This window comes from Hetaerina americana, unplaced genomic scaffold, assembly GCF_022747635.1.
Source record: "Hetaerina americana unplaced genomic scaffold, ioHetAmer1.1.p SCAF_1, whole genome shotgun sequence".
In the NCBI taxonomy this organism is placed as follows: Eukaryota; Metazoa; Arthropoda; class Insecta; order Odonata; family Calopterygidae; genus Hetaerina; species Hetaerina americana.
The window spans coordinates 13,709,535-13,731,782 of record NW_027286069.1 but is presented as its reverse complement, the minus strand read 5'-3'; the positions used below and the strand labels follow the sequence as shown (position 1 = coordinate 13,731,782).

At 34.3% G+C, this 22,248-nt stretch overlaps 2 protein-coding genes across 9 annotated transcripts in view; both read left to right on the top strand.

Annotated features, from left to right (window-relative positions):
* LOC139688542 (E3 ubiquitin-protein ligase MARCHF6) overlaps nucleotides 1-3,842 on the top strand; it is a 30,067-nt gene extending 26,225 nt beyond the window's left edge. For all 4 annotated transcript variants that reach the window (XM_071586098.1, XM_071586089.1, XM_071586106.1 and 1 more), the window contains exon 14: nucleotides 2,495-3,842. In XM_071586098.1, the coding sequence (XP_071442199.1) occupies nucleotides 2,495-2,750 (256 nt within the window). In that variant the 3' untranslated portion in view covers nucleotides 2,751-3,842. The remainder of the gene's footprint in view (nucleotides 1-2,494) is intronic.
* A 6,342-nt stretch (nucleotides 3,843-10,184) lies between these two features.
* The window catches only part of LOC139688451 (uncharacterized), a 39,770-nt gene continuing 27,706 nt past the window's right edge, over nucleotides 10,185-22,248 (top strand). For all 5 annotated transcript variants that reach the window (XM_071586025.1, XM_071586024.1, XM_071586023.1 and 2 more), the window contains exons 1-8: nucleotides 10,185-10,489; nucleotides 13,258-13,713; nucleotides 15,073-15,198; nucleotides 17,437-17,548; nucleotides 18,117-18,305; nucleotides 18,569-18,748; nucleotides 20,751-20,923; nucleotides 21,963-22,073. In XM_071586025.1, the coding sequence (XP_071442126.1) occupies nucleotides 10,470-10,489; nucleotides 13,258-13,713; nucleotides 15,073-15,198; nucleotides 17,437-17,548; nucleotides 18,117-18,305; nucleotides 18,569-18,748; nucleotides 20,751-20,923; nucleotides 21,963-22,073 (1,367 nt within the window). In that variant the 5' untranslated portion in view covers nucleotides 10,185-10,469. The remainder of the gene's footprint in view (nucleotides 10,490-13,257; nucleotides 13,714-15,072; nucleotides 15,199-17,436; nucleotides 17,549-18,116; nucleotides 18,306-18,568; nucleotides 18,749-20,750; nucleotides 20,924-21,962; nucleotides 22,074-22,248) is intronic.

Below are 22,248 nucleotides of genomic sequence, written 5' to 3'. Positions count from 1 at the left end.
CCCTCAAGGTCTTAAATCAAAAATGATGTCTATCAGTGTAATTTTTTGGCAGTATTTGTCTATTGACAGATGCTGCAATATGATAGCATACATTGGTGCAGTTGTTCATACTTGCAAATAAGGGCTTAAACATTTTCTTCTATAAATATTTCTATTTTATGATCTGAATGTTTTATTTTGTGTTCCTTTTCAAACAAAAGGCAAAATACAATGTACCAATCAAAACACATTGTGATACATGACTTTCTCTCATTGATGCAAAATATAAAGTACAGTAAACTATTGAGTATCCATATGTTTTGTGGGTTATCTGTGCTACTGTCTTCCCAGCACCTAATTCTAATAAAATTAAAATTCTAATTATAATTAAATGCTTTGAAACTTCAATATACTTTTTTTAAATATGATTGAAATATATGGGCTTTAATTTTAATGTCATAAAATCAAAAATTGTCAATGGTATTTTATGTTTCAATTTAAACATTTTTATACTATCCTATACTTTCCCAATATTATTTCCATCGCACATTCATTAGCCCTGAAAACTCCAAATTAAAAGCAAATACGACGTAGTTTTACTTTGTAATAAGTTAGTCATAAACAATGTATACTGTATTATTTTAATCAGTATCAAATGCCAATTTTGAATCCAAATTAGCAATCCTGATATTGTCTTTATTAGCGAGCTAATATTGTCTTTCACCAGGCATTTATATTTCCTGGATACATGATTGGTTTTGCTTTCTGAGGAAAATATGTTCTGCTATTCACTTTATGATAATTCTGTGTTCTTTTAATTCTATAATTCTACCCTTATTAAATGGCTGGACAATGAATTCCATTGTTAACCAACCCTTAGAATGAAAAAGAAGGGTTTATGTATAAATTTGTTTAAATCACAACCATATTTTCCACGTATTTTGATTATCCCTGTTTTTCAATTATCCATGCTACATTGTGCATCCATTAGCACGTATAATCTTGAGGTTACTGCATTTCAGCTAAATTTTGACTTCATGGTCACTTTGAGACAGCCATATTAGAATATTTATTTCCATATCACATTCATGTGGTTGCTATTCATTTCTGGTGGATTGAAGTTATGCATAGGCCATTGTTATTTATATATAGATTTATAAACTTGAGAAAATAAAATTTCTCCAAATGATAGCTACAAAATAATAAAGATATGTTATTTTACTCAAATAGGAGCTATGATACATTTATTGGATTGGAGATATAGGAAATGGGCTTTTTTTCAATTTGTCTACTGTGTAACAGGACAACAAATATGCTATTTGACTGTTATTTGAGAATTTTATTAAGATGAAAGTTTAAAAATGATTTGTGTCAATCAAGTGTTACCTGTTTATGATTGAATGTAGAATGTAAAGTTCCATGAACCTAATATGTATTTCTACAAACTCTTGCAGCAATGCAAACTAATTCATTGGAGGATGATATCAACTAAATAATTGACAAAGTAAATGGTTGTTTAGAAGTCTGAGCTAAAATAATAGAGCCATATAGATCATTAATTTATAATTACTGCTAGAGTCGACATAATTCTCATTGGCCAAATCTCTGCTAATAGATTTTCTATTGTAAAGAAGAGTATTGGATTGAAGATGAAATCAAAGCTTTAAATTTAAGATAGTTATTCAATTCCTGAAGTTTCGTCAATGGCTATTATTTCCCCATTATTCTAGGTACAAATATTGTTTTTCTGCAATTTTCATTGCATCCAGTTGTGCAGATTTTGATCTGCTATGATATCAATGTGAAAATTTAATTCAGTTTTAATGTGTGTAGTATAAATGAAAAAAATGCTTCTTATTCATACAATATCCCTTTTATGCAATTTTTTCATCAAGTTCCAAATTTTAACGGTCTTAAGTACAGTTAACTACATTTGTGATAGTCTAGTGGTAGAGCATTGGACTAATGGTAGGAGGGCCTTGGTTTGATTCTTGGGTACCCTCCACTTAACCCAAGGTGTATGATTCAGGTACCAGAACTCCCTGGGAATCCATAGGCGGCACAGGGATAGGATCTGCCCAACCCCCTTAACCTGATGTGTGAATTTCACATGCCGTTGGGCTTAGAATGGGGTAAACTTTACCCTCACCTGTCAAACTGACCTTGGGGTTGATAATTGTGTTTTATTTTTCCCACTATTATTTAGGCTATATTGAAAGTGACTAGATATATGATAGTTATGCTAATGTTTTATGGTACTAAATATTGCTGTTTTAATTCCAAAGAAACTGCGGGAGATGCCGCAAAATTTCAGAGTTTAGGAGGACGCCTCGATAGCTTAACTGGCTAAAGCACTCGACTGGGCATTGAGGGATCTGGGTTCGAATCCTGGTCAAGGCGAATGATTTTTACACACTGAAATTTTTGCATCAATTGCTGTTTTAGTTTTTAAAATAACTCCTCTGATTTCGATGATTGAGTTTATTAAATAGTATCCACTTCTTTCAATTTCCAGGTTAGCTCCATTGCTGGTGAGCTCCCTGTACAGACGCATTCTGATAGCTAGAAGCATATATCCTTCGTTGCTGCTGCTTGTTTGTGTCATAATCATAGTTACCTTCCAAGTGAAGCAGTTCCGACGTCTCTATGCTCATATTCGTGATGACAAGTATCTAGTGGGGAGGAGGCTCGTTAATTACAACCATCAACGAAGGAAGCCAAGTGCGAGTACATCTAGCGGAGCCACTGTGGTAGCGTCGCCAGCACAGTGAGCAATCAAGTACATTAAGTTGCAGTCGTCATTGAAGATGTTCTTTTAGGGAATTGGTGGATAAAACATGTTTTTCCATCATCTCCAACTAAGACTTGTATTATTTTCTCTGCCTGTGCAGCAGATTAAATATCAATGTATTGGTATGAAATCTCCAAAAATTTTTGTGATGCTACCTTTTAAGACATCTCCAGTTTCTGCCTCCCTACCCCTCCTTCCCCTACTTGTCCTGTTCTTGTATCAAGAATAAATTCAATGGATATGTTTGTGATTTGTGATCAAGGCGCCACATAATTGCTTCTCATTTTGACTTCAAGTCTGTGTGGCTCTTAGGCTGATGGCCTCATATCATACCTCATCCATAGTTGGGCAGGGTGAGTTAAGCTATGAGTCATTTCATCATGCTCTTTCTTATTCCCATCCAAAGCCTTGACCATTTTGATCTGTAAGAATGAATGTATGTGTGATTTGTGTATGGAGGTTTGCCTTGTCTCATTTCACTATCATTAAATATGTGGTTATAATGTGACTGGAACCCAGGATGTATTTAACAGTTGTGTGAAGTATGTGGTTTTATCTTATGAATGCGTCTCATTGAAAGTAACCTACCCTTTTCATTTTCTTCAACGAACAATTCTGTCAGAAGCTAAGTTACTTCGGAATGCTTTTGTTTTTCAATTACACATATGTTGAGTTTTGTTTTTCATCTAATTCTTATGTTGAAGTGCAGAATGTGGAAGGTCATTCTAAATTTAAGTCTTTCTGCTCATTTTTTCAATTCATGTAGGTACCATTTAGAATACTCACTTCAGAAATTGAGCTAATCAAATTATATGCGCTTTCAGCAAACCACTGAAGTCCATTCAGTATCATATTCATCTGTAATTTCTAGATTTGTTGTTTAGTGCTATTCCATTTGAGTGAAATATCTGTGGTTTTTATTTAGTAATTCTTGAGTCACCATTTTTATGTTTGTCTAATGTACATTTTTAAAAATGATATACAATATCAGGAATATTTTTTCCCAGCTTTAAAAAGTTAATTTGTCAGGGGCCACAAATTATAAAAATAAAAGTTAACTTAAATTCCCTCATTTTTGTGTTATATGTGCATTAAAACCTATTTGAGACACTTGGCTTCTTTGAAAGCTGTACAAAATAAAACCAGGATGAATTTTTCTGAAACACCATAACAGATCTCGTTTGTGGTGATCCTTATGAGGGGACATGAATGAGTACTTCGTATTAAGTGAGCTCTTTTCAACAAGGAATGACTGTACATTTTATATTCACATAATTTATTGTGCAAAAATTCCATTTTAGGTTATACTGTCAGCTTAATATGTAACGTACATGTGGTGCAAATTTAATTTTTTACTAGAATTTCACCCAAAGCAGTTATTGCTAGTTGAAACATGTTCAGTTTTTAGTTGCATTACGTTTAAATTTTGCTTAATCTTTAACTATCATCTGCAAGGCCATGCAATGCTGCATTAGGCTTCTGGAGAGATTGTTCTGCCCGTTACGTATAACAGATGGAAGTTGGTTCAAAAAGGGGTCACCATTAATTTTAAAAGAGTGTGGTCAAGCTCCAATGCAAGCTGCTCTTATAGGAGTAAATATTAGAACCACTGCTGCCATTACAAATATTTAAATTTTCATTGGATGTCACCCATGTGCAGACCATGGAAAAATTGCACTCAAGATGGGTTTGTGTGTTCCGGGAAACCCTGCACAATTCCACAATTTTTTTTTGAAAATCAGTTGTGTTCCTCATCTCCTTATATTCCAGATGTAACCCAATTTGAATGTTTCCAATTCCCCAATGTAAAGTAAGACCACCATGGAAAGTGTTTTTCATCATTATAAGCAGGCATATGTAAACGGGATGTTTCAATTTGCCATTGCTGCCGCTGGTGTGATACTAAAGTTATATTAATGAATCTTGCACCACATATACTCTACACATTAATCTAGCATAAAATTTTGAAAAATAATAATTTTTAGGGACACATTTATTGAGCAGCCCTCGTACATGTGTACCCTGTGAAGAAACCAAAATAATTGTACTTCTTAGCAATTTAGTGTGAACAAGCTTAACTTTTTAAATGAATCATGCATCAGGTTGCTGGTTTACAATGAACTCAATTGAAAATAAACAACATGGCTCTTCCACATGGAAATTCTTTTTTTTTACGTGGTAGGTTTTGTTATGGTATAGGTGTTACACAGTATATATATATCTCTGGACGGAGGGCTAAAAGTCTATGGTCTATGAAAGCCCCCTATTCCTACCTCAACCAATTCTTTCCTTCTTCACTCCGTCCAGAGATATATAAACTGTTTGACCTGGATTTTTACCTGACAATGTTATACCATAATGAAACCTAGGTCATAGATAAAAAATTTTCTTTGTGGAATAGCCAAGTTGTTTATTTTCAATTTCAATATGAAGATTTTCCACAAAATCATGCCAGAAACTGTAATATTGTAAACTCAATACAAAAATCAGTCACTCACCCCTGGTGCACATTTCGTGTCCTGAGGACCACAAAATGGCCATTATGCCACAGTAGCTTAGTTTACAGTAAGAAAAAGTGATACATATCACGAGCTTATGGAGGAAGAATTTTCTTTTTTTTTAGAATATCTGTTGTATGTACTTGGTCAAGAGAAGACAGTCCCTGTGTACCAAAGCATAGAAACCAAGATTCCCCAATGTCGCACTTCTCCTTCCTTTTTTTAAGTCTGGTATATTCTAATGCTTATGAATGTAATGTGCTTTTTTACGGTCCATAGCAATAATCAACCTAAAGATTGGTATTAAAGTTGTGAGTGTAGATTGCCTGGTGGTGTGTGAAAATCACTCATCAGGCTTGGATAGATTCCCCATGCACTCTCAATAGCTGGATGTTCTACCTTCTGGATTACCATGCCAGTTTTCTGAATGATTTCCCTATTTTTGCTTTGCTTCTGCTTGTCAAATGGTATTAGTAGATGGCATGGGCGTGTAACCACTGAAATTTCATATTGGGTCTTTCGTCTGCTCATCACTCTGAATTTGACTCTGTACTTATTTCTCCTATTGATTTTATCAAGCACTGGAATCAGCTCCTCTTATAATTGATCATTGTGCTTCCAACATATTTTCCTCTGCAGTTATTATTATGGTAGTCCATTGCTTGAAAATGTATGCCAGGTTCCCAATCATTTGAAAATTAATTGCAAATTCTAGAAGATATATATTTCAAAAGTTCTTCAAAATAAATTAAAAAGCGATGGTTCAAAGGCAGCATAGTCTCCTGCTCACAGGAATTTGTTGATCGTAATTCAACTGATTCAGTATAATTGACCTTTTAACCAGTTTGGTTTTCATACCTTGGGTAAATAACATATTTCCCCGGATAATCATTCCAAAAAATGTTGAGACTATAATCGCTGAATTTTTGTTCATTTATGAAGTCAAATTGATTTACCCTGGAAACACTTCTTGTCCACTGATTATTTGCTTTCTCCACTTGTAATGGAGGGAAAAATTAACAAAATTTGGTGTTTCCATTCCTTTTTATATTACCTGTAAAATCGCTATGCCCTATTCTGATGCAATGAGATATTGTTATGCAATAACAATTCTTAAGGTCATATTGTGTTAGTATGATCACTGAAGATTTTGTCCATACAATAAGCATCTCTCCCTTCCTGCTTCTTCTAAAACTTGGCACATTCAAGATTTTGAATAGAGTCATTTTGGTGTGGTAGCATTTCGCAGCATTGAAACTATGTTGCTTGTAAGATGATTCTCTTTTGGTATAATAATGGCTGTTTTAGTGTGGAGAATAGACATTTGATTTGTCTGTTACCCATACCATCTTCATCATTATCATAAATACTTTTTCCTCTATAAGTGCTGAGTTGTTATACAAGTGCTGATGTCATTAATTCAGAGACTTAGTTCCTCAATTCCTTCGAATGGGTAATCTATAACAACTTGAAATTTGTGGAGCTACAGAGATCACTAATGGCAAGTGTTTATGGCAAAATAACAAAATATTTTCTCGAGCCAGGATGTTTTAAACTCACCTGCTTTCAGCAATAGATGTATTCATCAGTAGCTATTTGGAATTCTTAGCGTGAAAATTGTTTACATCAGGTTAGCTGTACTGTCAGATCTACAGTCATTGCAGGGTGTCGATTTGCAACCAAGAGGGATTTAATCCTGTTGGTATGGCTCTATTCTTAAATTCTTCTTTTGGTTCATATTGATTTTCATGCATTCCTCATACTTATCAAATCTGTCATATTCTCTCATTACAAGCTCACGTTGAATTGATACTGATCTAAAATATGGCATTTTTCTTTGGATTAGCGACTCATTCTATGCTCAAAAACCAACAAATATGATTGCAGTATGACTAGATTTTTATTAATTTATCCCCAACTTGTGACTATTATTTCTCTTTAAATCCTTGCCTTCACATTACATATTAATGAAACCTCAAATTTAAGGGCCTCTGCTTTAAGTAACCCTTGAATTTATATAATTTATTTTACTATCTAAAGACTCCATATTATTTAACGCAATCAAAACTTCAAATTTATATCCCTGAAATCCAGAATGTACATATTATCTCACTGTCTCATGGAAATGGCAAGCAAATTTCAATTATATCATTTTATAGATTTATTCATGGCTCAGTTTTTGTTGATATTATTTAATAGGTTCATGAAATATAGTTTTAGCTATTAAGTGGATTATTGGTTAAAATTAATCAATTTTATAATGATCAAACTAGTTAATATGCTGCCACAGAAATCTGAACTGCATGAAATTTTATTTTACTTTTCCATTGGGCAAGTTATTTATAGATCACCTAAAATAACACCACAGCTGCATTAATACCTTGGTGACATTTTATTTCATTTAAATTATGCTCTATAAGGTTGAAGGAAAATGAACAATAATATTCAAGTAGAAGCTGGAAATTCTGCAAAATACTCAAATAACTCCATGGTGTACATATAGGATGCCTTCCTATATGAGAAGTCTTGCCTCACATGTTGTGCTGTTAGGGCTTTTTTTATTTGCTTTGATTACTCATAATCATGCGGTCAAATTTTTTGTTAAATGATTATAATCCTGTGATAAATTTCATTTATAAAACATGAAAATAAACCTTAAAAATAAATTTATCCCAAAGTCAATTTCATAGGTGCTTAGGCTTAATAATTTTTCATTGGTCCATTCAAACATAAGTTTTGAGGTTTAATTGTTGTCGCACACAAAAATTTGCTTTCAATTTCTTTACTCTGCCTTCCCCTCATTTGAAAACTTAGCCTTTCCATAATAACCATAAATATCAAATGGCTAGAAAATCTGCTTGAGAAGCCACGACAGTAACTTTTATTTCTGATTGACAGTCATTTGCTACATTGTTCAGTCATGGACATTACAATTCAACAATTTCAGATTCAAATCCTGTTCAATGCAAATAATTTTTACCCTCTGAAATTGTTGCATTGTAATGCACATTTAGTGAATGACACTATTACAAGTTACTATCACGGCATATTCCACAGTTTCTTGGAATTTGTCAAAGGTAAAACACCCCTAGCATTTAAAGTTGGCTTTAATCACGTTGACTGAGGCCCATCGCGCATGACTACAATTGCCTGTGAAATTGTATGTATAGTATTTTGTCACAACATATTGTTCCTTTAAAGCCCCACAATTTTGGAATGTAAGAGGATGCCTTAGTAGCTTCACTGGCCAAAGCACTCTGTCAGACTACGAGGGACCTGGGTTTGAATCCTGGTCAAGGCAAATGATTTTTACTTTCTGAAATTTTCGCATTGTAAATCTTCTCATATAAGATAGGAGTTTGTTAAAAATACATATTCCCAGTGGGTGTTTTACCTGAACATAGTCTCAGCTGGAATGAAGTGGTTTCCATGGCAGATAACCAGGAATGAAACTTGAGCTCTCTGGTCACTAGCTGAGTGCTCCATGCACTGAGTCACAGTACCTCATCGAATGGAGTGCTTGCTCTATTCATTGTCTATTCCGAGTTGTACAAAGACTCATATGGAAGAGTTCCATTGGGTCTCCAGCATTTCTTAGCTGCTGCCAATCTATTAGATAAGTACTAAATCTTATGACATAATTTCATGAGCTCTTAAAGCATTTTTCAAATGTATGCCCATGTGGCGAAATGGGCTGAATAATATATTAATAACAATTCTTTATTTCTCCAAAGACAATTATCCAAGAAATGTATTGTTTACGCACATCAGTATCGGTTATAAACTTCACTTAAAGAAAAATAAGTACAGGTGCATACGATAGGAATATTTTATAAAGAAAAATATCATTACTTGAGTCTGAGAATAGTTTAGGTAAGCATTATTATTATGAACTTAAAATCGAGGAATACATCATTTATAATCTCATCTAGTTACAGAATTTTACATTTTCGTGGTGGGTTATTGTTTCAGTTAAGACCAAAATATTCATGCAACTAATGCACAGTATATTTCCTGGTAATTTATGAAAGAATTGGGACTTGAGTTATGCATTCATATGCTGCCGTCAAGTTCTGTAATTCATTATGGTATTACGATTGTAAGAATGACTCGATAATCATTCAAATTATATTTTATTTTCAGGAAAAATGTATGCATCAGATGGAATGTGCAGCAGCTGTAAATTAATAAAGATGGGCTTTGAAGTATTTAATAGTAAGTGTTGTGATGATTCCCCAAGATTTCAACTGTGCCTATACAATGTGGGTTTAAAATTTTCAAAAGTAGTTTCAATAGGATATTTATACTTGTGCTGCCACTGCATGAGTAGGAACATGACGGGTTGCTAAAGACATTGATTTGAATTCCTCACAGAAGATACACGGGAAATGTACAGCATAGTTTCTTGGCTGTTACTCAACCCTGAAGTACTCCAACTGGAATTTTTTCCCGAGATTAAATCGGGATGTTGTATAAACAATATTCCAAACTAAACATCTGCAAATAGCCAAATTATTATTTTAAAAAATTGAAAAACACAAAATGATTGCACTTAGTGAGGAATCATCTGCCCGACTGCGCACCTATGCAATTTGGTAGGGAAGAACGAAGAATTTTAAAGTTCAAAAAGCCGCGTTACCCTTGATCCGTCATGAAAACTACGATGACCACTTTCCACAATTTTTAAAGGGATGACAACAAATGATTAATTTATATCGGCTGAAGTATGAATGGTTACTACGGAAGATACGTAAGTACATTTGATTTCTCGAATGAACGTGATCACCAATGTTTACAAGACGTTCTAAAACATATGTCCATGGAATCATCCCCGTCAACCCCGTAGTGTCCGCTGTGCCAGTTCTTGCCGAGGGCAAACGTAAAGTTATCGATGTGCATTTGTTGATTGAATCAATTTTGTCATCACAAGTTATTGAGGACGCCAATAGTAGTTTTCAAGCAGAAAAATGAGTTATTTTACATTCGGAGGAAGTGGAGGTGTTGTGCTAGTCATGTTTAATTCATAATACCAGTAAAAGTGTTTTAAGGGCATTACCGACGTGACATTTGTACAAGTGCGGCATCGTACGCCATCGTTTTTGTGGACTGTTGTGAACAGACGCTTGTGTACCAAGTGAATTTCAAGAAATCATCCTTGAGTTCCCTGAACTATATTTCGCGTGTGAAGAGCAGGCGGTTACATGGGGCGCTCAGATAGGAGGTAGTTATAAATATTTTGATGCTACCGAAAATATCATTTGGCTTGTGAAACTTTTGGTGTGTGGGCGTCCGGTTGTGTTTGTTGAACATTGTCTTGTACGAGGAAGAATTATGTATATGCCTTTTTTATGGTGTCTTGAAAGTATAATTTTAATGAGATCTGCACTCTTAGACTGCAGTGAACAGTAATAATTTAGGAAAATAAATCTTAGTAATTATTATTTGACAATTATGCTGAACAAATTGAACTCATGAGAGGTAATACTTAGGAAATTTCCCGCACATTATTAGTCTTTCGAATGGGATATTTTATAGACGAAAGGCCGGAACATAATTCTTAACGTTGCTATTTAAATATATTAATATTGCATCTACTGGCGAATCGTGGTGGGTCAGTCATGCAACATTTCCAACAGTTATTGTTGACAGAAAATATATTTTGGGTGTTTTTTTAGAAGCGTTGTGATAAAGATGAAAGATTTTAGAGGAAAGTAATTTTTACGTAATGCTTTCAGTTTGATTTCGTTCTATATTGCCACTCATTTTGAAATGGTGCCTACTCCTTATTATTCCTAATTTACGTTTGAATCAGGTGAAAAAATTTTAAATATGTCAGTTACAAAATGTCGAAGATTTTGGAAACGTTCTTATGCCCTCATTCACAGGGATATCAAATTATTAATAAAATATTACCAAACTTTATTTTCTCGTTCTCTTAAAACAGCCACGGCTTCGAATCCATAGTCAGTGATGAGTATTTGTTTCCTCGTCGAAAGTAATGCTGTATTATCGCTTCAACCATTGCATAGTTGAAACACTTAAAGATTAATGTACTGTTAACGATTAATTGTTATGATGAAACTATCATCGATTGCATTCCATACATATGGTTTAATTTTATTGCAAGAGTGTTCAAATATTATATTGCGGTTTATGTGTGCGTTGTAAATGAAATGAGAGCCTTACAGTTCGCGATGGTTGTGTATTGAATTATTAAGTACCTAATGTGCCAGTAGCAAATAGGTGCACATGCCTTTGGTTTCATTTGAAAAATAGATGTGTTCAATGTTTCGAGCTATTCCTATATATCAGTAGTATTGATATTTGATATTTAAGTACCCTGCAAGCCACCGATAGGGAATGTGGCAGGGGATGAATACACACCAGACTAATTTTCACCAAAATATGACCCTACCGCGGTCGGATAATGTTATTCTGATCGCTTATCTTTTGTGGAAAAAATGGCTGTTATATGCTCTCAAATTTTATGGCATGATCTCTCATACTGAAGTACGGTGGGTGTAATAATACATTTTCAACTTCACTGCCAAAGAGACATCCTTCCAATTTATGGGAGAGATTTAATCTGTAATTTAACCTTTTCCTCTCCTCATGAATGATTGCCATCCTAGCTCTTCTAATATTTTGGATACCCTACAATAAGTTTATCATTGTAACATTTTCCAAATCTAGCCTCTCCATGCTGCATCCAATTCAGCCATCAATCTAACTTTGTGAGGATCCCATATACTAAAAGCATATTCTAAATGAGGCCTAACCAGCAAAAGATAACATTTCTCATTGACCTTTTCATCACATTTACCCAGTACTCTTCTAATAAATAATATATTGCCAAAAAGGTTGTTTTCTGTACATGAATAAATAATAGAATTTATTTTAGAAGTTAGAATAAAGTGTTTTGTCAAATAAATCAATCTCCTAAGAATAAAAAAACCATAAACACAGTAATCAACCCTAACATCAGTTTGTTAGGTGATGGTAGAGTTCACCCAGTATGGTATGCCCAACGGCATGTGAAAGTCACACGTTAGGGCAGGGGGGGGGGGGCAGTTCCTTTCCCTGTGCCGCCCATTGTTTCCCATGAAGGTCGGGAACCCAAAAAATCACACAGCTTGGGTGGAGCTGAGGGTGCCCAGAGTGTCTGGAATCGAACCCATGCCCTTGGGTCAGTTGTCCAATGCTCTACCCCTTGACAACCTCAACCCCCTCCTTTGCATATATATTTTTGTTTTTATGTATTTTGTTTGCTATGGGAAAAATTAATGTTATTAGCATAGCAATCCATAGGAACATTAAATTTTAAAGAAAATGTATATGGTGTAATGTAATGTGTGTGACTAATCAAGGTAATATCGCAATCTGGCTTGCTTCCATGTTCTCTCTTGGAATGTGGGAGATGAACAAGTTGGAAGAGTGTGCCTTTTTGTATGAATCACTTTGCTTGGTGCAAATGCCTAAGAGTTAAGTATTTTACTTAACCTGGTTACTGCCAAGATGATATGAAGTGATATTAATTTCCCCTACGTTAAGAATTATTCAATTACAGCATGTTTTAACTTATTTATCCATTGTGCGTACTCTAATGAACTTTGCACCTTCAGAGGAATCTCAGTAGTTATGCTGTGCATTCATTGTTCACCTTCATCATCTTTTTCCCAATATGAACCCTACCCACTGTGAGTTTATCACAAATAATTTGAATTGAAAATTCGCTAATGGTGGTCATTGCATATATTAAGCGGGAAATAAGGCAGAGAAATGGGATAGAATTATCAGAATTTTGTAAATCTCTGGCCCGAACTCAATGAAAATGCAAGTGGGCAAATTATTGAGGATATCTAATTAGTGATAAGTTGATTTATTTTTGTGGTGTTATTTGTTACTTTTGATGAAGTCAAAGGAACTATACACTATGTTATGGTTTTGTTTGGAACTGAGATTCACTTAATTTTTCTCTATTACTTTCAGGGACCGAAGTAGAAGCAGAGACAGAAGTAGAGAAAGGGAACGGGATAGAGATCGAGACAGAAGCCGTGATCGTGATAAGGACAGAAGTCGTGATCGTGACAGGGACCGGAGCCGAGAGCGTGATAGAGATAGGAGTGTAGAAAGGACAAGGGACAGAGAACGGGAGAGGGAGAGAGACAGGGATAGGGATAGGGACAGAGGTAGAGATCGTGACAGAGACCGTGGAAGGGATAGAGATCGTAGTCGTGATAGGGATCGTTTTCGAGATGAACGTCGACCGTTTGGGGGTGGAGGTGGTGGTGGAGGTGGAGGCGGTTTTGGGGGAGGTGGAGGTGGCAGGAACAGCCTCAAAGGACGCCAACCTGGGGAGAGATTACGTAAACCTCACTGGGATCTTAGCCGCCTGCCAACATTCCGGAAAGAATTTTATGTACCTCATCCAGATGTTGCAAACAGGTAAGGAATGTCTTTGAAATGTTTAACCTTAGTGAGTAATCAGAATAAAGGTTAAATTTAGGATTCAAACATAACATCCTGAACCTTTGGGAAATAAAGTGAAATAATACTGAATTGGTATTATATTTTATTGATATTTTTGCTGCTCACATTATGGGACTTAATGATCTGCATTGTGCTATTTAAGTAATAACTTGATGTGCATCCATTTTCAATGATATTTGTTCAAAATCTAGTTCCATGTTTACTTTTTTTGCAACAAGCTAACAGCTCATCCATTTTAAATATTATAGTGAGCAAATTAAATAATGTACAGTTTATGTTTTGCATGCATGTCTAACAACAATTATAAAATATAGTATACTGATAACTTTTGTTGAGTTGATAGTCTCCTGGCGTTGATCTGAGTGCATCGCTCTTGAGTTCCCTAATGTAATTGGTTTACATTGCAATTTTATATTACTAATTGCTAGTGATAATTAAAATCATGAGTCCCATCTGTACAAAATTTGTATTAATATGCTCCTTGTATCAGTTATGCATTTGTGATCCTATCAGTTATAATTATGTATAATTCGAATGGTTTCAGGCATCACTTTGTGGAAGTGATTCATTTCAGAAAATAAATACTTGGTTATTCCACATATATTTTTTTTATTAAACACGACCCGGGTTTCGACTTACAAAGTCATCATCAGGTCACCTGAAGATGACTCTGTAAGTCGAAACCCGGGTCGTGTTTAATAAAAAAAAATATATGTGGAATAACCAAGTATTTATTTGCTGATATCTATAATTCCTTTGAAGCTATATCACTGGTGGATGCAATATGATAAAGTATCTATTATGGTAGCTCTCCTCACTTTTTTCTTTGCTTGTGTCTCTCCTGTCCTTGGACACACGGCAAATTTGGACCACTGTACATATTATATTAGCTCTTCTCTCAGTATTTCCACCCTTTATTGTTATGCAATGATGAAGTACCTCCTTGGCTTCAATCTGCTCCAAACTCTTCATGGTGTCCATTCCTGCCATGCTCTTTCTCCTTCCTAATTTTATTTGGATCTCCTATACCTTTACTTCTCATTTTTTTCACCCTAATTTATGTAAACTGGACTTCCATTTTTGATGTAGTGCTTTTATTTGTTATCCATTATTTTTTATTAATATAATTTGTTTTTCTTTATTATTTGTCTGATATAATTGCTGTGATGCTGTTTTTGGACTTAATATATGTTACTTGTTAATCCTAAAGATCAATTCTCAAGCTAATTGGCAATGTGTTCTCTTTCATTTTTAGAAATTGTATGGGCTTGGTATACTGCCAAATGGTAATGACTGCTGTTCATTTTATTATAGGCCTCAGCATGACGTAGAACAGTATCGAAGTTCTAAGGAAATAACCGTGAAAGGAAGAAGTGTGCCTAATCCAATTCGCTACTTTGATGAGGCTGGGTTTCCTGATTATGTACTTAAAGAAGTAAAGTAAGTGTGAAACTTCTGTTGACTCTAGTTTAATTAATACACATTTATGTGTGTATTATATAATATATGTGCTTTAATTGTATGGTTTATTAAGTAGTTTTATGATACCCTAATGCTCATATACATTCTACTCATGCCAAATGTGCATAATTACTTTTAATGGAGATTATAAATTTCAATTTGTGGTAAAAATTATCTAAAGAAGGTATTGATGTGTAAGACTTAAAATCAAGTAGTTTGGTCTTTGGTTAGCAAGGGTTCTAAGGTAGAAGAAAGGGCTCTGTTGTATTTGCAACTTATTTAATCCCTAATTCAATTTTTTCTATTCATATTAGAGCTAGAATTTTTCCAAAATAAAAATTTGGTCAATGATTGTGGCATTTATTCAGTGAAAACCTTAGCCGTTAATGAAAGAGATGTCATGTCTTCCATACTGCATTGCAGTGTGTGACTCAATATTCAGTTATTGGATGGAATGATTTGCAGTTGAAAAACATTGTTTTAATTTTTATATTTGGTGCCAGAAGTTTGCAAGGATGATTAAATAAAACAACATAAAAATGCTTGAGTGTGTTGGCAAGCATTAGAAAAGGCTTTGGAGTATTTGAAAAGAATCATCTGGTTAACAGCTATATTTCCTTTGATAGACAAAACTCTTATTAACATTGCTTTCATCTCCTTTTAATTGCTATTATAAAATCTTTCATGTAGACTTGGGTGATAAAATGGTATTTCCCTTTTTGGAGTGATAATACAAATAGACTAAGAATGGAAAGGCTAATACAAAGCTGAAATTTAGAAAAATCTATCTGGCATTTAAAAATTATAATTGACAGTTAGGAAGAAAACTGAAGTTTTCAGGGAAATGATTAATGGATTCAGAGGATTGGAAGACATTTGGTTGAAATGTTAGTATTTCAATGTGATCATTTGGGTAGATAATGTTAATCATCTGAGTCTTAGGGTCAAAGGAAAGAACATGAGGATGTTCCATACCTTATATTCCATAGAAGTTCAAATTCTCTCTGAGCACCGTTAGATAATAAAATGCATTTATAAATTAAATATATTTATTTATTCATCATGGATTGTGCTAACCCATTGGGTAGAGTGTATGATTAATGGCCAGAGGCCCTGGGTTAAACTTCTGGAGAAACTTCTGGTGTGAAGCTGAGACTCCCTTTCACAACTTCACCCAAACTATCATTTCGGGCACTGGATCTTCCTGGGAAACAATAGACAGATCAGGGAAAGGAACCACCCCCTCTTATCACACTGATTTGTTGATTTCACGCGCTCACACCTGGCTTGTTACTAGATGAGCTCTACTATCACCGATCAAGCTAACCTTCCGCTGGATAACTGTGGTGGTTATTGATTCTTCAGAAGAGATCAGTAAAAGCTAAATGCACTGCAATTATAGTGAAGGCGAGTTTAAGATGCTTTAGGTTTACTAATTCCTGAAATACACATACTAATCACATTTAATTGAACATTTCATGTTTTAAAAATTATGTTAGGTTCATGACAAGCCATATTAAAATTTTTATAGATAGAAAAATTCTCAATGATATTCAGTGGGAGCCTCTTTTACTTTACCCTTTCCCATTAGATTTTGGGAAAATGTATTGTAGCAATGATGGTTGAATGCCAAGCACAAAATGCTGATAAAATCATCAAGACTTTTGTGTTCGAAAGGGATTTTTTAAATAAATTTTTAGTACATGCAGAGAAACGAGGACAAAGAAAGAAAGTGTAATACTTTATGTATCTTGGTTTATTGGTTGTTTGGGTAACCCATCATAATAGCTCAATTATTTCGTGGTTAAATGACTGCCAGAAAATCATTCTGCATGGAAAAGTTTTCCCCCTTTATTTTCCTTGACAGGTGTTATAAATTATAGGTTCAAACCAAAGCCACTTTCTATGGATTTTCAATTTTTTTCCACAGTAATCCGATGAGCAATCAGAAAGGAAACTAAAAAAATTAAAGTTATTATCTCCAATGTTGGTGCTTAGAAACTTGTGCTAATGTGTTTGTGATTTGTAGTTGGATGCATATCTAAGTGCTTGTTTGTGTATATTTACAAAATGGCACACTCATACACATATGTTTGTGCACTAGAGTATTTTTTATGATTGTATTTATTTGTTTATACCATTATATTTTTAATCATGAGGATAATACTTTTGTTATCATTTAGATAAGCTGAAATGTATCCCTTTCTTTCTAAATAGGAAGCAAGGTTTTTCAGAACCCACTGCCATACAAGCACAAGGATGGCCTATTGCACTAAGTGGGAGAGACATGGTTGGAATTGCACAGACTGGATCTGGCAAAACCTTGGCTGTAAGTTTGACTTTTTATATGCCATAGCTATCATGGCTTGGCTAGGGAGTCCAATTTTTTGGTAGAGTTAGTGGCATAGTTTTTGTAAGACATTTATTATTTCTGTATTTACCAATTTAAATCCTTTGATTTTGAAATTATCCTTCGTTAAAAAATTGTGAACATAATTTATTAATGCCTTTTAAATAACTTTGGTAAAATGATCACAAAACCACTGAGAATAAGTAAGGTAAACCCTAATATAGGCGATGGTTAAGTTCTTTTAAGCTGTTTGTGATAATTTTATGCCGCTAGGGACAGTCAAATGAAAACCGAACACCCGCCATAACACACAGTCTGCTAAAAGCTAGAGGCTAGCTTTTTATGTATCGATACTGCCATCACTTTGGTAGGAGAATGGCATAGTGACAACTCAGAGGTGCATGCAGTTGTTGGGTCATGTCCTTGTTGATGCATGAACTGGTTGTTGTAGCGGGTATACGGTTTTCATTAGGCTGCACCACATACTGTGGTTGTATAAAACTTCTGACTTATTTATAATGTGGTTGATAACTCCTGTCATTTCCAGTACATCCTCCCAGCCATTGTGCACATCAACAATCAGTCCCGTTTGGTTAGAGGGGATGGTCCTGTTGCTCTTGTTCTGGCCCCAACTCGAGAGCTTGCCCAGCAGATTCAACAGGTGGCCAATGAATTCGGTCATTCTTCTCAAATTAGAAATACTTGTGTTTTTGGAGGAGCTCCTAAGGGAGGGCAGGTATGCAGCATTTTCCTTAATCTTTGTAGTTTTAGTTAGTGGAGGTGACTGATTGTAGAGGTCATTTGTGCCTCTGTATTTCTTTCAGTACATACCCCTATGAAAACATATCCCATTTTCATAGTGATATTTATTTACTATTACTATTTACAATTTTATGACTATTATTTATAGTCATCCCTCTGCTTTTATCATAATAATATCATTTTTTGAATTTACTGATACTTGAAAATGAATTCAATAAATCAAAACTTCAATTTCAGGCCAGGGATTTGGAGAGGGGTGTTGAAATAGTTATTGCTACCCCAGGACGCCTTATTGACTTCTTGGAAAGAAATACAACGAACCTCAAGAGGTGTACTTATTTGGTCTTGGACGAAGCAGATCGTATGCTGGATATGGGTTTTGAGCCTCAAATTAGAAAAATAATTGAACAAATTAGGGTATGTTCAGAGTTATATAGTCAAATGTTTAAAATTTTATTCTTTCATCTAAAGTGTATTATATTCATAAGATACAGAGGCAAGCAGACACGACTATTAAACAAACTGTTAAACTTAAAATATCATAAATGAAAAAGAAACACTTTGTTCCAATCCACCAATTTATAATAAATGAAAAAAGAAACACTTTGTTCCAATCCACCAATTTATTACAGGTACGACTAGTTTCGACGCTACGGCGTCATCCTCAGGTACCTGAGGATGACGCCGTAGCGTCGAAACTAGTCGTACCTGTAATAAATTGGTGGATTGGAACAAAGTGTTTCTTTTTTCATTTATTATAAATTGGTGGATTGGAACAAAGTGTTTCTTTTTCATTTATTAAAATGAACTTCCACAAAGTTGAGGCTGAAACTATTGAACTAATTAAAATATCATGTTTATTATGAGCTTTTGGCAGTTTAAAGAAATTATAACCGCTGAAGAATTACCACGCAACCTTTGATGGAAAAGATTTCACTTCTATGTTTCTCATAACATTGTCCTAAGGGATGAATATAAGAAGTGATTTAAAGGAAAAGCATGCAATTCCCATTCTCTGTCTAATATTCACTGACAGATCCCCCACAGCAAGAAACCAGGGATGAGTTGAAAGGAGAATATTCATTACAAGTACTCTGGAATACAAATGTGTTACCAAAGTAACAAAAGATATTTTCTCTATCTATTGACCCATATATTATGAGCTAATGCTTCCATTCATTCCAAGAGGAAACTAATATACAGCCAGCTGAAAATTTTGGGTATGCAAATTAAAGCCTTTGCTTTTATATTTTTCATCTTTTTTTGTGTATTTTTCATGGTTTTTTTAAGTTTTTGTGCAACATTGTATGTCTTTATGATACATTTATTTTTTAAGAATGAATTAGCTATCATGACGGAAATTGATCAATTGCTCTGGAAAACATAGCCAAGCCACTCCAGTGGCATACCATGAAAAAATATGACTATGAATATGAAATATGGTAATCAAAATTTTGTATCCACAAAACTGATGAAGGCCAATAATGGAATTTAATATTTCACGGAAATATCCACAGTCTCTTGATAGAATTTTTGATGAGTAAGGTGCCAAAACTAAATTTTATGTTAATAAGCTTGCCAATCATGGAATTTTTATAAAATTAAATATTTGGTGGAAGCTGGTCAAAGGGATGTTACATTTGTAAAACTGAATCGCTCACCATGGAAAAATCTAAATTTTTTTATGTATCAAGCTGCATTTATTCAAGCTCATTGGCAAAAATACATGTTAGCTTAGAAAAATTGGGGTAATTTTAAGATTCTGTTGGCGCCAGCATGAAAAGTTGGGAATTGTATGAAGTTATTTCAGATAATAATTTAGAATCCTACTTTCTTAATATTTTTGATTAAAGACAACTACTACTACTAGCAATAAGAAAGAGGACCTAAAACCATTCCATGTAACTTTTTGGTGTGCTGTCGCCAAATCTCCATCTTAAGCATCCCCATACTGGAGATAACCCTGGTATTGTTCATTAATCCCTCGGCAAAAGATATGTAGGAGTCATCTCGATGTAGATGATGACAAGCGAAATGGTTTTTAAAATGGCTGTAAGTGTAATAGACAGAATGGAGAATGTATTTTATCTTGTGTGTGGTTTCCCCCAGGGTTTTGAGTTACCCCAGGAATAAAATGCTGAGAATCCAAACATAGCCTCTAGGGATTCTCATAGGGGATATAGAATCTCAAATGGACAGAGACTCATGTAAACGATTCTTTTCCAGAAAGATGCCTGGTGGCTTAGTAAACATGATAAAGTTCTCCATTATAAAATATAATGCCTATTGTCATATAAAAACTTTATTTCATACAATTTCACCGTCTACGAAGAATGATATGTCGGTTAGAGTATTTGATGTTGTCTCTAGCTTTTTCAATTCAATTTTGTCTACTTTGGTATTGTATTTTATTTTACAGCCAGACCGTCAAACTTTAATGTGGTCAGCTACCTGGCCAAAAGAAGTGAGAAACTTAGCGGAGGAATTTTTGAAAGATTATATACAAATTAATGTTGGATCCTTGCAACTTTCTGCCAATCACAATATCCTCCAAATTATTGATGTATGTCAAGAGCATGAAAAGGAAAATAAGTAAGTATTTCAATCATTTATGAATCCAGAGTGTTTTGTTTCCATATTTTGTAGGAAAGCAATTAAGACTTCAAATATGTTGATGAATTTTATAAAACTTCTACTTAATCAAGTGCTATTATTGGAGATTCATGAAAGTGGTGCTGTTGACATTGATATCCTTTCTCAAAATGGTCAATCCATTGAGGATCAAGGAGAAATCACACAGTGTGATTCAGTTCGGTGGTAGTTCTTCAAATATTTGGAAAGTTTTGAGGCACAACGTTTGACTTCAGGTGTCTTAATGGGCAAAAAATTGTATTTATTATTTGAGGAGGCACTGAGATATTAAGGAAAATAAAGTAGCTGAAATATTGTGGCTAAGCTAAGGCTGTTGTAAATGCAGCACTCATTCTGTTTATTGGCTACCAAAGCTAGCTGGCAATGAGGTGACTGTAATATCATTAGTTATACAAACAAGTGGCTTCACAATTTTTTACAATACTGTAATTTATCTGGCTGGAATGTATCAGTAGGTGTAACAGAGTAATTAAAATAAATTGCAGATTGCCTAAAATTTTAACATTATTGCATTTTTGCTGTGAGAAGCATACATAGGAAAATTATACATATATAATTCATAGTGCCAAAAATAAAACTTGTCATTGTGCTATCAAATGAATGCTATTTTCCAAATGGGCTACTTCGGGCATAACATACTAAGTTTTTGCTGAAATCAAATGTTTTGGTCTAGTAAAATGTATAATAGTTAATGTAATTGTAAAATGTAGTACAATACAAAAAGTAAGTGGACACCTCCGCCTTTAAATAACAAGATATAATGACTTAGCTGGAACAGGGTGATATTCCACCTTAAAAACACTCAAACTGCAACCCCCCGCATTAATTGACATTTCTCTTCAATGATATATCTTTTTGATATGAGTTGAAAAAAGTACCATGGATGAAACATGTACAGATGAGTGCTGAATTTAATGTTAGATTTTATGATCTAGATTTTTTTAAATGTACTTATTGAAAAAGCATGATTTCTATTTAGGTTAATGAAACTTCTGGAAGAGATTGCAGCTGAAAAAGAAAATAAAACTATTATATTTGTTGAAACAAAAAGGAAAGTAGATGAAATCACAAGGACCATGCGACAGGATGGGTGAGTACCTTATTTTCTGAATAGATTTTTTGGATGAAGGACACATTTTTGGTGAATTTTAATGGTGGGCTTATGATATGTTTGAGAGAAAATCTCCTTTTTGGGGTTCTATTTGATAAATTGTTCCATTGAATGCTTCATCCCTCCTTACTCCTCATCCGAGACCAGATTCAGG